Source organism: Pteropus medius, unplaced genomic scaffold (genome assembly GCF_902729225.1).
Source record: "Pteropus medius unplaced genomic scaffold, Ma_sr-lr_union100, whole genome shotgun sequence".
Lineage (NCBI taxonomy): Eukaryota > Metazoa > Chordata > Mammalia > Chiroptera > Pteropodidae > Pteropus > Pteropus medius.
Window position 1 is genome coordinate 933,212 of NW_024343733.1, and position 14,444 is coordinate 947,655.

At 59.0% G+C, this 14,444-nt stretch overlaps 2 protein-coding genes across 8 annotated transcripts in view; one reads left to right on the forward strand and one right to left on the reverse strand.

The window, feature by feature from the left end:
- TPCN1 (two pore segment channel 1) overlaps positions 1–11,026 on the forward strand; it is a 50,265-nt gene extending 39,239 nt beyond the window's left edge. For 2 of the 4 annotated variants that reach the window (XM_039868200.1, XM_039868201.1), the window contains 11 exons: positions 714–786; positions 1,685–1,792; positions 2,709–2,780; positions 3,302–3,391; positions 4,740–4,855; positions 5,624–5,670; positions 6,266–6,334; positions 6,520–6,604; positions 7,446–7,585; positions 7,786–7,866; positions 9,681–11,026. In XM_039868200.1, coding sequence (XP_039724134.1) covers positions 714–786; positions 1,685–1,792; positions 2,709–2,780; positions 3,302–3,391; positions 4,740–4,855; positions 5,624–5,670; positions 6,266–6,334; positions 6,520–6,604; positions 7,446–7,585; positions 7,786–7,866; positions 9,681–9,800 — 1,001 coding nt within the window. In that variant the 3' untranslated portion in view covers positions 9,801–11,026. The other 2 variants (XM_039868202.1, XM_039868203.1) reach the window with 2 other exon arrangements.
- A 1,550-nt stretch (positions 11,027–12,576) lies between these two features.
- The window catches only part of SLC8B1 (solute carrier family 8 member B1), a 22,649-nt gene continuing 20,781 nt past the window's right edge, over positions 12,577–14,444 (reverse strand). For all 4 annotated transcript variants that reach the window (XM_039868206.1, XM_039868204.1, XM_039868207.1 and 1 more), the window contains one exon: positions 12,577–13,808. In XM_039868206.1, the coding sequence (XP_039724140.1) occupies positions 13,611–13,808 (198 nt within the window). In that variant the 3' untranslated portion in view covers positions 12,577–13,610. The remainder of the gene's footprint in view (positions 13,809–14,444) is intronic.

A 14,444-nucleotide genomic window follows, 5' to 3' on the forward strand; every position in this document is an offset into this window, starting at 1 on the left:
ACCCCCGTCCCCCCTTAACACTCTTCCGCGGTTCTCCGCGGTCCCAAAGATCATGTCCCCATCCTGGGGGTGCTCACGTCGCCCAGCCGCACAGGGCCCCTTCGGCCTTCTCTTCGGCCTCATCTCTGGTCTGTACGCCGCCTGCGCCCCCGTCCGCAGGCCTCCTGATCCCAATGCCCCGCGTCCTTTCCTACCTCAGGGCCTTTGCACGGGCTGTTTCCTCTGCCTGGTGCCCTTGTCCCCCTGCCACGTTGCCTGACATTGTCCCTCCTCCTCTTACGTCTCCACGTCCCCGAGCTCTCTGCCCCGTCGTTACCCATTCTCAGCCTCGCACCCCGTCTAGACGCTAAGCCCTGCTGGGGCAGGCGCAGTGCCGTGAGCTTCGCTTGCACACGCCCAGCACACGCAGCACAATGCTTGGCACAGGAAATAGTTGTCAGATGAGCAGACAGATGGCCGGGCCATTCCCAGAGAGGGGGAGGGCGTGCCTCTCTCCTTAGCAAGGCGCCCCGATTGACTAGCATCTGGGCTTGGCCCTCTCCTGGAGCCTGCATTGTCACAGGGGGCCATGGGGTGACGTGGCTGTCTGGAGGGTACGTGGCCTGCAGGGGAGGCCGGAGACCTCAGAAGGGTCTCCGAGAGGAAGCTGAGCCAGGCCCAGTGTGGGAGCCCGTGGTGGGGGCTGCTGCTAACCGCCCGTCCCCCGTTCACAGTCTACGGGGTGGAGCTGTTCCTGAAGGTCGCCGGCCTGGGCCCCGTTGAATACCTGTCCTCCGGATGGAATCTGTAAGTGGGGAGCACATTTCTTAGCCACGTCTGAGGCTGACGAAAGCCGCTGGCCTCCCTGCGCCCCCCACGGCACACACGCCACGTCCGCACGTGCAGAAGGAAGGCGCGAGGCCGGGTCACGGCCTCTGTCTCCTGGTTCTGTTCTGCCTCTGGCTCCGGGACTTCCTGGAGTCAGGCTCTTGTCTTACTGTCCCTGGCCCCGCTGCCCGTCCCTCCTGCACACGGCCTGAGGGTCCTCCGAGTGGCCGGCCCTTCCTGAGTCGTTTCATCCCCACGCCATCCCCGACAACCAAGCTCTTTCCCCCAAAACCCACGTTGCCCACAGAGAAGGAGGTCCCACCACCTCCCCTGGGCAACAGCAAGCCGGTGGCTGTGAGAGACCCGAGTGGCCCTTTCCCCTGTTCCACTGAGATTTCAGGAGGTCAGGTGCCACCCGTTCAAGTTAACTCACCCATGAAATCCGGCTACACTCACGAGGTCTTGGGTCCTGAGACAAAGTGAGTTAATAAGTAGAGAAGAGTGCGGGCCGGACAGCCAACCACACGCGTGCTGTTCCGGGGTCTCCCGCAGATCCAGAGAGGAGGGGGAACCCCACCGGGTGACCCGCCCCTCCCCGCCGTGGGTCGGGGGTCGCCAGCGTCTGCGACCTTCGGGGGGGTGGAGGGTGGGGCGGCACTGGGCATTTCTAACCCCGAGGTGTGTGCTGTGGTGGCGCCTGGCCACGTCAGCCTCGGACCCCGGCTGCGTCCCAGCTGGGCGGCCGCGGCCTCTGCCGGGCACGCTGCTGCTCCTGCCGTCGTTGGGGGGCGGGCTCCCTTCCAGGGAGCACAGAACGGGGCTGGGAACGCACGAGGCCGGGGTGAGCCGAGCGGACCGCTTCCCGTCTCCCTCCCAGGTTTGACTTCTCCGTCACCGCGTTCGCCTTCCTGGGACTCCTGGCTCTGGCCTTCGACATGGAGCCCTTCTATTTCATCGTGGTCCTGCGTCCCCTCCAGCTCCTGAGGTGACAGGGGCAGGGCTGGGGTTGGGGTGGGCCAGAAAAGCCTGGGGACTGGTATGGGAAATGACCGGAATGAGCCAGAAGACTCACGAGGCCGGGATCACAGGTCGCAGTGCCCCCTGCAGAAGCACCCGGGGGCCATTGTCTCCTCACGTCACCGGCACCGGTCACCTCTAACTGTGGCTTGGGAGAACTCGGCCTGAGGTGCTGTCAGCTGTGGCCACAGAAACACATGTGCTCTCAGTCATAAACCAGAAGGCACAGCCTCCGAGGGTCCAGAGGGGCTTCTGAGGGCCCCCTTGAGCTTTTCTGGAATAGCCTCTCATCAAGATAAACACTCGCATTTTCCCCAGGGACCACCGTGGGGCTGCTCCGTGGGTGGCGTCCCTCACTGCTTAGGGTCTTGAGCTCCTCAGGAGCCTGGTTGTCCTCTTGAATATCCGGCTGTGGTCACAGACGTGTCCCGTCCGTCCCGGGAGGAGAGGTGGAGCCGTGGGATGGAGACCAGGCGCGGCGTCTCTCTGTAGCAGAATGTGGTGGTGGTGGCCGGGCCGGGGAATGACAGCTCCGCTTCCCCACACTGCCCCCTTTTCTGCACCGAGAAGCCGTCACGCTCGGGGCTCCTGTGCCTTTTTCCTCGGCTTTGCCGTGCTGTCCCGAGCAAGGCCTCGCCCTCTCTGAGCCTCCTGGCTGCGTCTATAAACCGCGGTGAACAGCTGTCACTCCTTCCTCGCCTGACTAAGAGACCAAGGAGGCACAGCGTGGCTCAGGGTCCCGGCACCACTGCCACACCTTCCCACATGCTGGGCGATGGCTCGGAAGGATGAGATGGCCCTGGGCCTGTCTTCTGCCTGGTGCTGCGGAAGGCCGCGGCCACGCCCCGTGTCTCTAAGTGACCTGGTCTCCTTCCCTTTCTCAGGTTATTCAAATTGAAAAAGCGTTACCGCAACGTGCTGGACACCATGTTCGAGCTGCTGCCCCGGATGGCCAGGTACTGCCTTGCCTCTCGGCCCCACGGCCAGGCGTCCTGAGGCTTGTGCCCCCTGGGGCGGGCAGCTGGGCGGTCATGGGGGGAGAGGAGTCTCTAAAAGGACTGAAATCGAGGGTCTGACAGGCCGAAACCTTGACCACCACGGGTCTCCCTGGCACCTCTTTCCTCCACCACTGACCTGTCTGAAATACTTAGTAGGGAGGGCAGGGAGCTGTCAACTCACTTACCACCTGTGTCTACGTTCACAGGTAAGGGGTCACCTGTGAGTCTACCTTCACAGGTAAGGGGCGAATCTCTGGTCAAGGGGCATCTGTTCAGAGAGTCTTCACTTGAGCCGTTTTTTCACCCCAGACCTGAATCACGAGGCCCCTCCCCCGCAGGCACTTCCCAGTCGGCGAACCTGGCTGGGGGCATGCCTCTCCCCCCGTCAGCTCCGTGGGGCTGAGGAGCCGGGCTGCCGGCGGAGGCGGGCTCTCCCGCCTGGCCCCCGGTCACCCTGTCCCTCTGACCCTCCTCCCCAGCCTGGGCCTCACCCTGCTCATCTTCTACTACTCCTTCGCCATCGTGGGCATGGAATTCTTCTGTGGAATCCTCTACCCCAACTGCTGCAAGTGAGTACGCCGCGGGGCCCGGGCAGCCCGCACTTCCGGAGGACTAGAGCCTGGTTGAGGGGGACCCTTGGTCTCAGGGTCCACGGGGACACGCCTGTCCAAGCCTCAGCACCCTTGGAAGCCCCTGGAATCACTTCGCTTTGCTTTCAGGGCCCAGTTCCTTGCAGTAGCTAAGTGAGGGGCCCGGAGGCAGAGGATCGTCTCTGCAGTGAGGACATCGGAGCATGTTTTCCTGTCCCCCGAGCAGGGTCCAGGAGCCGCCCTCCAACAGGCCACGATCAGCTCACTCTTTGAGGGCCGGAGGGCTCTAGAGAACCAAGTGTGGCCCGTGGCTTACTTCCATATCTCTCCGAGGGGGTGCCTGGGGACCTGGGCAGATATATCAACCAGGGGCAGCCATTTAGGATAAGACAGACAGACACCTGCAGGAAGAAGGTGTGTGGGGGCAGGGATAGAAAGTAGGGAGCACAACCCCCGATGACTTCTCCCTCCTTTTCTCCTCCCTCCAAACCGCCAGGATGAAATCAGTATACTCTGCTATTAATTCTCGATTCACAGTGTTCTCTTTACAATTTGGTCCGTAGGGACTCAATCACTGATAAAGAAACACCTTCCAGAGACACTGGTAGCCGTTTCGAATGTCAGGCTGAGCTCAGGACCAGAAGCCTGCGGCAGTGGGTCGCAAGCCGCAGGGCCCGTCGGAACCACCAGGGCAGCCGCTTAGCAGTGCAAACGCCAGACCCACACTGTGCACCCGATGCTGTGCGCCCAGCGAGAGGCGCGAGGCGAGAGGCCGTGCCCTCTGAACACGCTCCCCGGGCCACTCGTAGCACTAAGGGACATGTAGAAACCTCAGCGTGCACGTTAACAGCTCAGTCACGAAGGATTGGAAGGGAAGTAGCAAATCAGCTCTCAGAGCAGGGGCAACAACCTATTCGAACACCGGCCAGGTGCTAGCGGAAGCCCGATGAGGGTCTTTCCCCTCGCCAGGCTTGCTGCCCAGCCCCTGACCTCAAGGGTGAATCCCAGACTGGGGACACCCAGAGGAAGCACTCGCCCACCGCGGATAGCTGGAAGGGAGAAGGCCTGGCTGGCAGCAGAGAAATGCGAAGTGGACGTAGATAAGGGGGGCGGGGCAAGCCTGGGGGCTCCCACCAGCGCCCAGTAGGTGAGAGGAGCCAGGGCTCCCTCCAGCCAGAGACCTGAGCAGGAGAGCTGGGCAGGAAACCTCGCCGGGCCAGGACGGTGCTTCTTGGTCAGACCTCGGTTTGCTTAATCTTTTTGACCTCTGTTGAGGTGACCAATCGTGTCGTGACCGTCCCCTCTGGCCCTTTGTCGCCCTGGCCAGTTCAAGTACAGTGGCAGACGCGTACCGCTGGCTCAATCACACTGTGGGCAACAGGACCATCGTGGAGGACGGCTACTATTATCTCAATAATTTTGACAACATCCTGAACAGCTTTGGTGAGTGGAGGAAGCACAGGTGGGCGCGCCCCGGGCCTGCCGCCTTTGTCACCCCAGGTCCCGGAGGTGGCGGAGCAAAGCTGTCTGGGGCCTCTCCTTCCCTAGCCTTTTGCCACACTTCCTTGCATCGTCTCTGGCCCAGAGGGAGCATGTGGTCTGCCCAGCCTTGGCGGGGAGGCCAGGCCAGTCCCACTAGTCACCAGGGGTTACTCCTTTTCTGCTAGTTTTCAGTGGCGCGGAACAGAAGAACTTCATGCTCAGCCCAGTGCTAGGGAAGCACCCCACTCGTCACAACCCCATAGTTGCACGGCGGGACCCAGCCACAGCAACCTGGCACAGGGCCTTTGCCTTGCCTAGATCAGGCCCACACAGCTGTGCTCCTGTGGGTCCTGTGGAGGAGCTGGGGTCGGGGGAAATGGAGAGATGTGGCCCTGCTTCTCGAGGAAGGGGAGCCCCTCGTGGCCTCCCGGATCTGCACCCGTTAAGGTGCGGGTGCTCTTTCCCCACTGTCACCCCGTCCCCCTGACCTGCTCCAGCGCAGACTGCTCGGGCAAAGGGCATGAGGACAGGCCAAGATGGCAGCATCCCCTTTGGGGTGGGTGCTCAGGGAGGGCCTTGCCTGATTTTTCTGGAGCCCACAGCCCAAGCTGTGGGGACGCCATCATTTAGGTGCATGGTATTCAAGATGGGTAGAGAGAGCCACTTGAAACTGACTGTGAAAAAGTGGGTCTGATCAAGACACGTCTCTCTCTCCCTTCCCTTTGGCAGTGACCTTGTTCGAGCTCACAGTTGTCAACAACTGGTACATCATCATGGTAAGGACCTCAGTCAGCCCCTGGGAGCCATCTCCCCACCGTCCTCTGAGATCAGCTCAGGATCTCCCCTCGCCCAGTGTGGGGTGCATTGCTCTTCTCATTCTCTGCAGGGAGTGGGGTCCTGGGTCACGCGGGGTTGGGGAGACCACAGTGTGGGCTCAAGAGCCTCCCCCTCTGCTAGACCTGGCTCCCATCCCCACTCCCCACACGTCTGTCCCCGGCAACGAAGAGCTGCCAGTTAGCGCCTGGGCCTCTGTCCTCCCCCTACTGTGTGGGAGACTTTTTCATCAAGAAATAGTGTGGCAAGGGTTGTTGGCTTTTGTGTTACATTCCTAAAGTCTTCCTGGTGCCACCCCTACTGGAGACAAAGATCATCTTGTTGGTCCCGGGACCATCCAGTTCTTGCAATACAGAGGAATTTAGACCCAGGGGACTGAGGTCCCCCTCCCGTGTCTCCCACAACCAAAGGCAGATGAGGAAGGGCCTGTAAAAAAGCTGGACAGTGCCAGAGGCCACAGAATAGCCTGAGTAGACAGCAGCCCAGCCCCCTGAACCCCTAGGCGCTCACTCACGGGCTGTGTCCCTTTGTCTCCAGGAAGGTGTCACCTCCCAGACGTCCCACTGGAGCCGCCTCTACTTCATGACCTTTTACATCGTGACCATGGTAGGTCTGGGGCCACGGGAGGCTCTTCGTCCTTCATCGTCCAAGTCTCCAGCTGCCCCCGCTCACTGGGCAGCGTCTGGGGGAGAGGGGGCCAGGGACACGTCTGACTGTCTCTGCCGTGGGGCCCCGAAGCAGGTCACATGGCTCAGTCCTCTGTCTAATCCCCTCTGCCTGTGCCCGGCCAGGTGGTGATGACGATCATCGTCGCCTTCATCCTGGAGGCCTTTGTCTTCCGAATGAACTACAACCGCAAGAACCAGGACTCGGAAGGTCTGTGCAAGCAGCTGGAGCAGGAGCGTGTGTGGCCTGCTGCCCGTCTGGCTGGCCGTCTGTCCAGCTGTCAGCTTCTCGGCTGTCTGGCAGTTCAGCTGTCTGGTTGTCTGACCTTCTGGCAGCTCAGTTATCTATCTGGCTTATCTACCTAGCTCTCTCATTTTCATTGCTTTTCAAATATTTAATGACAGAAACATGCTCTCGATCGCATGTTTAAAATAAAAACCGTACATGTCCTCGTTTAAGAAAAGTCACATAGCAAGAGCCAGGCTTATTGTGAACATGTCACCGTCTGTCCCACCTCTCCCCTGTCTCCCAGAGGCTGCTCACTCTTGGCTGTTTCTCATTTTAGTTATTATCCCCACATTTCTGAGTAGCATGTTGATACCACGGGCCTGGATGTGAAGGGGATGAGTCTCGTCGACTGCAGAGTCAATAGCGCTTTCTCCTGCAGCTTGACGCCGGCTTTAATAATTGCCTCCGGGTGGCCTAGCTTTCTGTACACTGGCCCTTCATGCTTTCCAGACCCCCGCATCAAGAGTGCCGTACACCTGCCATTACTTCCCTCCATATCTCTATCGTATGGGGCTGTCTCTTTTCTTTTTGGTCGGAGACTCCCTCCCGAAACCCTCCGTCTCCTGTAAGCTGCTGGCCTGACCAGCGCTCCTCAGATCCACGGCAGCGGGAGGGGAAGGAACTTGAGCTCCAGGTGGCAGGAGGCAGAGAGTGTGTCGTGCCGATGCGGTTTTGCGCAGAGAAGAAACCGTAGGACACCCTTGGGGCCAAACCAGAAGAGGCCAGACTGGGGCTCTGAGCTCAGGCTCCCCAACTCTTGCAGTTGATGGTGGCATCACTGTCGAGAAGGAGGTGTCCAAGGACGAGCTGCTCGCTGTCCTGAAGCTGTACCGGGAGGCGCGGGGGGCCAGCTCGGACACCCCCCGGCTGCTGAAGATCCTCTCCCAGATGGAGAAAAACGAGGTGAGGGGCGACAGGGCCCCGCCCAGTGGAGGGGGCGGGTTGCAGCTGAACAGAGTCTCTCCCCGCACTGTCCAGCCCCACAATTTCGGTGACACTTTTGGCTGGCACCATGGCAAAAGCCAGAGGAGAAGGCGAGGCCTGCTGTGGCTGGGCACCAGGGCGCCGGCACGGCGGAGCCTGCAGCCTCTGCTCTCCTGCAGCAAAACGCCGTGGTGTTTCTGGGACGGAGATCAAGGACCAAAAGTGACCTGAGCCTGAAGATGTACCAGGAGGAGATCCAGGTAGGCGCGCCCCTGACCACAGCACCCACGTCCTCGCCTGGGAGGGGTCTTCCCCGCCGCTGAGCAGGGGCTGCTCTCCACCCCCATCTTGAGTAGCGGGGGAAGGGTCGGTGGGGAGATCCAGGATCATAGGTCGGGACCACTACCAGTGGTGTTGGGGCTCAGGCTTTACAGGGGTCGTTCGGGGCTACCCTCGGCCCGTCCCCCTACATAGTGGGCACCTTCCCCGTCTGCTCTTGCGTCTGTCACTGCCACTTGTGCGTTCTCCAGAACCTCATCTCAGTTTCCCGCTCTGAGCCAGAGCTGCAAATGGGATGTGCACAGCGGGAGGCGTGACGGGCAGCGGGGGAGCGGGGGCCGTGGCAGCCGGCGAGGACGTGCCTCTCAGAGCACGGGGCCTCTTCCCAGGTCCAGCAGATAGGAATAAGGCCCACTGTGCCCAGCAGGTCTCGTGGGTTTTGACTGTTTGGATTTTTTGTTCTAATTTAAGAGAAAGGAGAAGTCAGGTTTTTGTTTTTTGGTTTTTTTTGCAAAATCTCCCCATCTTTCCACATCGGCAACTAAGTAAAATACCTTGCAGACCACCCCATGCGCTGGCCCTCTGCATTCCAGACAGAGCCCCGGCCCGCGGGCCACCAAGGGATGCACCCCGCCTTGATACCGGGGTCCCAGGGCTGGACAGGGGTCTCCCTCGCCAGCCACTGTGACTGTGCTGGTTTCCAGGGCATTCTCACAGCTGGAAACCCTGTTTCACCGAGACAGTCATGGCCAGGGTCCACGCCCGAAAGGCTGAGGGGCTGCAGCGCCCTGAAGCGACTCCCACGTTCTCCGTAAAAACACAGGGGAACAGATACTCAGCGGCTCGCTGAACGCGATGTCACAGGGACACGGAACTAACATGAGCTTCGGAACTAACATGAAACTTGCGTTTGATTCCTGGCTCTGAGTGACCTTGGACGAGTCACTCAGCCTTGTCACATCTGTGAAAGGGGGGACAGTCTCTGCCTCACAAAGCAGAGATGACTGCATGCAAGCATGCACTCAGGTGCTGTCCTGTCTTCTGGCCTCTGCCTGTCCAGCCACTCCTGGCCTCAGTTTCCCCTCTGTAAGACGACAGGGTGCAGAATGAGGCCGTCTCGGTATTTTTTAAGCTCGAAAGTTCTGTGGTTCAGACTCTTTCAAAACATACAGTATACGTTTTAATTCTTTCATTACCTGAATACTCCTGCCCCTGAAAACGTCCGATGATATGACAATACCGGTCTTAGGCAGATGAGCTGTTTAATTTTGCCCAAACTGCTTTCACAGCCTTGTTGGAGGGGGCAACCCAGCAATGTGGGCGTTACGACAGGCCCTCAGCTCATCCAGCTTTATACAGCCTCTGAGCCTGGGTCTTCTTGGGTGTAAATGAGGACACAAGTCCTGCTCAGCTCAGAAGGGCTAATCGGGGGAGAGGGCGTCTGTCGTGAATGACGAGAGGTGACATCGATGCGTCGGGGGTGAAGAGTCCCGCCTGACGCGTGCCAAGCAACGCTGCACAAGGCAGTTTGCAAACCTCTAATGAATTAGGAGCAGATTCCACTCTAATTTTTCTCTTTGGGGCCGTATCCAGAATTCCCAGCAGGTCCGGGGGTGAGGGGACCTTTCAGTCCTCGTTGGGTGGGGCTGGCAGTCCCCCCGCCGCACCCCGCCCCCGAAGGCAGAGGCTGGAGGGTCATAGCAAGCGCCGCCCAGCGCGGTGACTGTCGGGCTGGGGGAGGGCAGGGCTGGCTGAGGGCGCAGCCCGCTCAGCCCCCGTCTGCCCCGTGCTCCAGGAGTGGTACGAAGAACACGCCCGGAAGGAGGAGGAGCAGCAGCAGCAGCTCAGCAACAGCAGTGTCCCCGCCACCCAGCAGCTCCCAGGCAGCCGCCAGCGCTCCCAGACCATCACCTAGCCCCGGCGCACGAAAGCCATCTCTTCTATGCAATAACACAATAGTATTATTTTACTACGATGTATCGAAAGAATGTGTATGTGTGTGTGTATATATATATATATATGTATCTATATATATATACACATAGTCATATATATGCACATATTTATAGAAAAAAGAAAAGACAGGCAGACAAGATGGGGTTTGGTTTGTAACCGCCTTGCCCCGTGTTCCTTAACCCCAGGGTCAGCTGGGTTTGGTGGGGAGTCAGGCCCCCAGGAGCCCATCCCCACACAGAAGACTCCAGAAGGCCTCTTCACAAGAAGACTGCTTACAGTAGATTCTGCTGATCTCCGCAGGGAGCGGGCCAGCCCTCCCTGGGCCAGGGCCACGGCCACGGCCACGGCCACGGCCACACCGACTTCCTGGCCTCGCTTTCAGACTCCCCGCCAACAGCTTCCCCACTAATTTTCCCTGCGGCCACATCCCGGGTGTCTGTGTCTTGCTTTAGGGACAAAACCACTTAGGAAAGAAAGAACCCATGTCCTCGGGGTTTGTATTTCTATATATACGGTAATGTACCAGAATGTTCCTTTGGGGTCCAGTGCCAAGGACCTCACGGAAAGAGTAATTGAGGGCTGTGATTATACCATGTGGTCAGATCTCGACCGGCACTGGGCAGCGAGAGGCTGCGCTGCCCGCGTCTCGCGTCCTGGCCCTGTCAGCCTTCCCTCCCTGTCAGCCTTCCCTCCCACGCCCCTTCCGGTCCGGCTTCCGCCTGTGTTGCTGAAAGTCCTTCTAATATGGCCTCCTCTGGGGTCCGGGCCCAGCGGGAGGAAAGCAAGCAAGAGGCTGGCCGATGGCTGCCACCCCAAACCCAGTCCCGAAACGGGCTTTATCCACTCATCCCTTTAACTTGAGATTGTCCTGTTTAAACAGAAACGCATTTTGGTTAATTCGGGATTCTGCTACGGACAATCCAGATCCTTCCATGTGCATTAGGTTCCGCTGCTGGGAACAGGAGCCAAAAGCAGACACCCTCTCCCCGCTCCGCGAGCCGTCCACAGCAGCCCCACGGCCGAACCTGTTGGTCCCCTTGGGCAATGGACTTGACTGAGATGGGGTGGGGCCTCAGCTCACCCCAGGGTGTCACTGGCAGGAGAGGTTGGGGCGGAAGCAGGTCCAGGTGAACCTTCAGTTCCCCCAAGTGCCCCTGTTTCCCCAGGGGAGTTCTCTCAGATCAGTGTGGTCAGTCAGGGTTGGCAGCCCCGGTGAGTGGCGGTGGCAGAAGCAGGGTCGGAGTAGAGGGATCTTGGGTTCGGTTCTCTGGGCTGCAAACCTCTCATGGTGCAGGAGGCAGAGGCGACGGGCTGCAGGGGTGGGGGAAGGGGGGACGGGGCAACAGCCCCACACTGCGCAGCCTGGTCCAACCCAGCTCTTCAGTGGCCTCCACTTCCCCTCGCGACTTAGGAAGGCGGGTGGGCAGAGAGGTTCCCCTCGCCATGTTCTCCTCCCTGCAGGGCAGAGCCCGGTCCCAGGGGTGCAGCACCAGCTGCCCCACGCCCTCTCCCCAGCCATCCCCAAGGCCCCGTGGCTGACACCGCAGCCCTGCCCCTCACCAGGGGAGGAGTGGTGGGCGTTTTTATTTTTAAAGCACAGGCCTTTGCAGACAAAGGAATCCTTGGGGACCCCTGAGATTCCCACAGGGGTGAGGAGGCTGATGCTGTCCTGTTCGCCTCTGGAGGGCCGTCAGCCTCCGAAGGCAGCTCGGCACCGAGCCCCAGGCCAGAACCCCTTTCCCTCTCCAGAGAAGGGACTTGCACAACTGGGTGCCTTTTAACTTTCGTGTACTGAACCGGGCATTTTGGAAGCAGGGGTCAAGGGGCAGCTTTTAAGGGGGGATGGGAATGCTCTGACCTGAGCACGTGGGCCTCATTCCAGTCCCTTTCTCTGCCCCCAGAGGGCTGCAGACCTGGGAGGGGCACCAGGGGAGCTGAGGGCCCCCCGGGGGCAGGGCTGGTCCTCCCAGTCCTGTCCTGGGAAAGGCCTTGGTTTTAGCTAGGACCAGACAGTGCTGACTCCAGCGATGGGTCAGCGGCCTTGTCATGGAGGCTAAGGGCAGCTGTTCCTGCAGGGTCATCTGTGGCCTCATCAAGTTGACCCTCAAACTTGCACATAGGCTTATGGAGCAGGGAGCAGGTGTCACCCAGGGCTGCGAGCTCTGAGGGACCCAAGACGTCATCCGGCTCAGATGCCCTCTCACCTCCCATGTCATGGCCCAGTGAAACCGAGCTGAGACTTGCCACCTTGCCCTGGGTCAAGCAATCTGTCAGTGGCCACTGACGTGATGGCACTGTGCTCTTGCCCTGCTTTTTATGGGGGGTTGGGGGGTGTGTGTCTGCGCGCCATCTGGCCCCTCCTTGCTTCCCTCTCACCCAGCCTTACTCCATGCGACAATCATTTTTTACGGATAATGGGAGCAACGCTGTAAGGTTTTGTACGTTGATTTGTTACCTAGAAAACCCACTGTGTCTCCAGACTTCTGGCATATTAATAAAAGAGCCTCTGCTTTGTAAATGTGGCTGCTGCCTCGTGGTATCTGCCAGGTGCTGTTCTGTGGCTTCTGGTATTGTAAGGGAAGCGGGGAGGGTTGCATCTGGCCATTCCTGACCCAACCTCAGCCCCACCCTTAGACGTGCCGTGAAGCCCAGATGTACTGGGCCCAAGAGGCTTCAGCCCTGGGACCAACCGCTCGTCACTTAGCCCGGGTAAGAAAGAATTGGTGAGCGCGGTATGTTTTCTGTATGCTTGAAACATTTAATAACGTTTTCATTAGAAAAAAAAGACAGTTGAATCCCTTTACTGCCCGCATAAGGCGATCGGGCAAACTCTTCGGTTGCCTACCGAAGAGGCAGGTCACTGGCAGCAGGATGCTGTGGGGTGGGGGGAAGGCACTCTTTGTCCCCCCAGAGCTGGCAGGCACCAGAACCCCAGTCCAGGGCTTCCCCTGAGGTAGGCACAGGGCACAAACTGACTCCTGTTTCGCAGCTGGGGAGACCCAAGGTTCAGCGCCCAGAGTTTGCCGCAGCCGGCAGCCAGCTCCAGAGGTCGACCGAGTGCTGTACCGTCCAGTATGGTAGCCGCGAATGTGGCCAGTGACACAAGTTGGCATTTCAGAGCCGTCGGGTTCAGGAAAATATATTACCGTTAATTTCACCTGTTCCTTTTGGCTTTATGTAATGCGACTAGAAAATTCAAAATTAGGTATGTGCCTCTCGTTCTGTTTCTGTTGGACAGTGCAGCTCTAGAACTCAGCCCACGTTGGCCTGAGGCCCCGGCACACGGCGTTCCGTCCACAGATCCCAGTCACCCTGACCCCTGACACCCGGGTTCGGCACCCTGACCCCCGACACCCGGGTTCGGCACCCTGACCCCCGACACCCGGGTTCGGCAGCCTTTTGAGCCCTGAGGAGAAGATGCAGGAGAGCAGGGAGGGGCCTGGTCTCACAACACCAGCCCGGACTTCATCCCAAACCCCAACCTTCCAGAGGCTCTGGAGATGATGACTCAAAAGTCTTCTGCCTTCTGTCTGGAACTGTCCAACCACAGTGAAGCCCAGTCTCCAAAGTCCCAGAAACGAGGCTCGGCTCTCCTTCGTGAACACAGCAGCGCCCTTAGCGGAGAGAGCACCCCACGGAGCCCGCACCCCACTCACTGCCGCGCGGGCCCCACCCGCTCTAGAGAAGGCACCGCCACCCTCCATCTTCCGTCTCACCGCCTGCAGTGACGCCTCCTGACCACCAGGTGGACCCGGACCCACGGCTTCACTCAGACACTTTTCAAGTGAATCACCCCAAATTCGGTGAGCAGGGCCACTACGAGGAAGTTCACGTAGAAGAAGAGCAGACAGAAGCCGTAGACTTTGTTCAGCTGGAAGCATTGCAGTGGGACCGAGACCAGGGAACAGACGAGGCTGAGGCCCAGGGCGCCCGCCAAGACCCACACCAACAGTCCGTCCGGCTCCAGCTGCGGGGGAGCAAGGGAGAGAGGCCGGGTCACTGCGGCCCACACTCAAATTGAGACACTAGGGGCCAGTGAAGGACTTTCCACCTGTAGCCACAGGGCCTGCCCTGGTGGATGGCACGCCCTACCTTGAAGTTCAAGGTTTTAAGCCACCTAGTTTTTGGCGATTAGTTACGGTAGCCCTAGGAAACTAATACAATCTAATTATGTATTTATATCATATTAATATGTGTTAATAGATACAGTAGATGGAATTGTTGGAAAATTCTCAAGCAACACAAGACTAAAAGGAAGTGAAACTGTCCCTGGCCCACTTCGCTTCCCTCCAGACTTAGCATCTAAGATCTATCAAGGACTTAGCACTAGGTTCTCTGCTAGGTGTCTTACACGCCGTAGGCTTTCATCTTCCTGGGGGAGCATTATCAACCCCAATCCGCAGATGAGGAAACTAAGGAATTAGTAAGTGACAGAGGACATATGGCAGTCCCAGCTCTTAACCTGCCTCCCCATACAGTTACATATATGTACACACACGTGTATAGGTTCACATATATACAGACCTGTACATCAAATCCGAAAACAGAAATGGGATCATACATTAGATGAGTGTTTAAGAGCGACCTGTGTTCTGTACCCGAC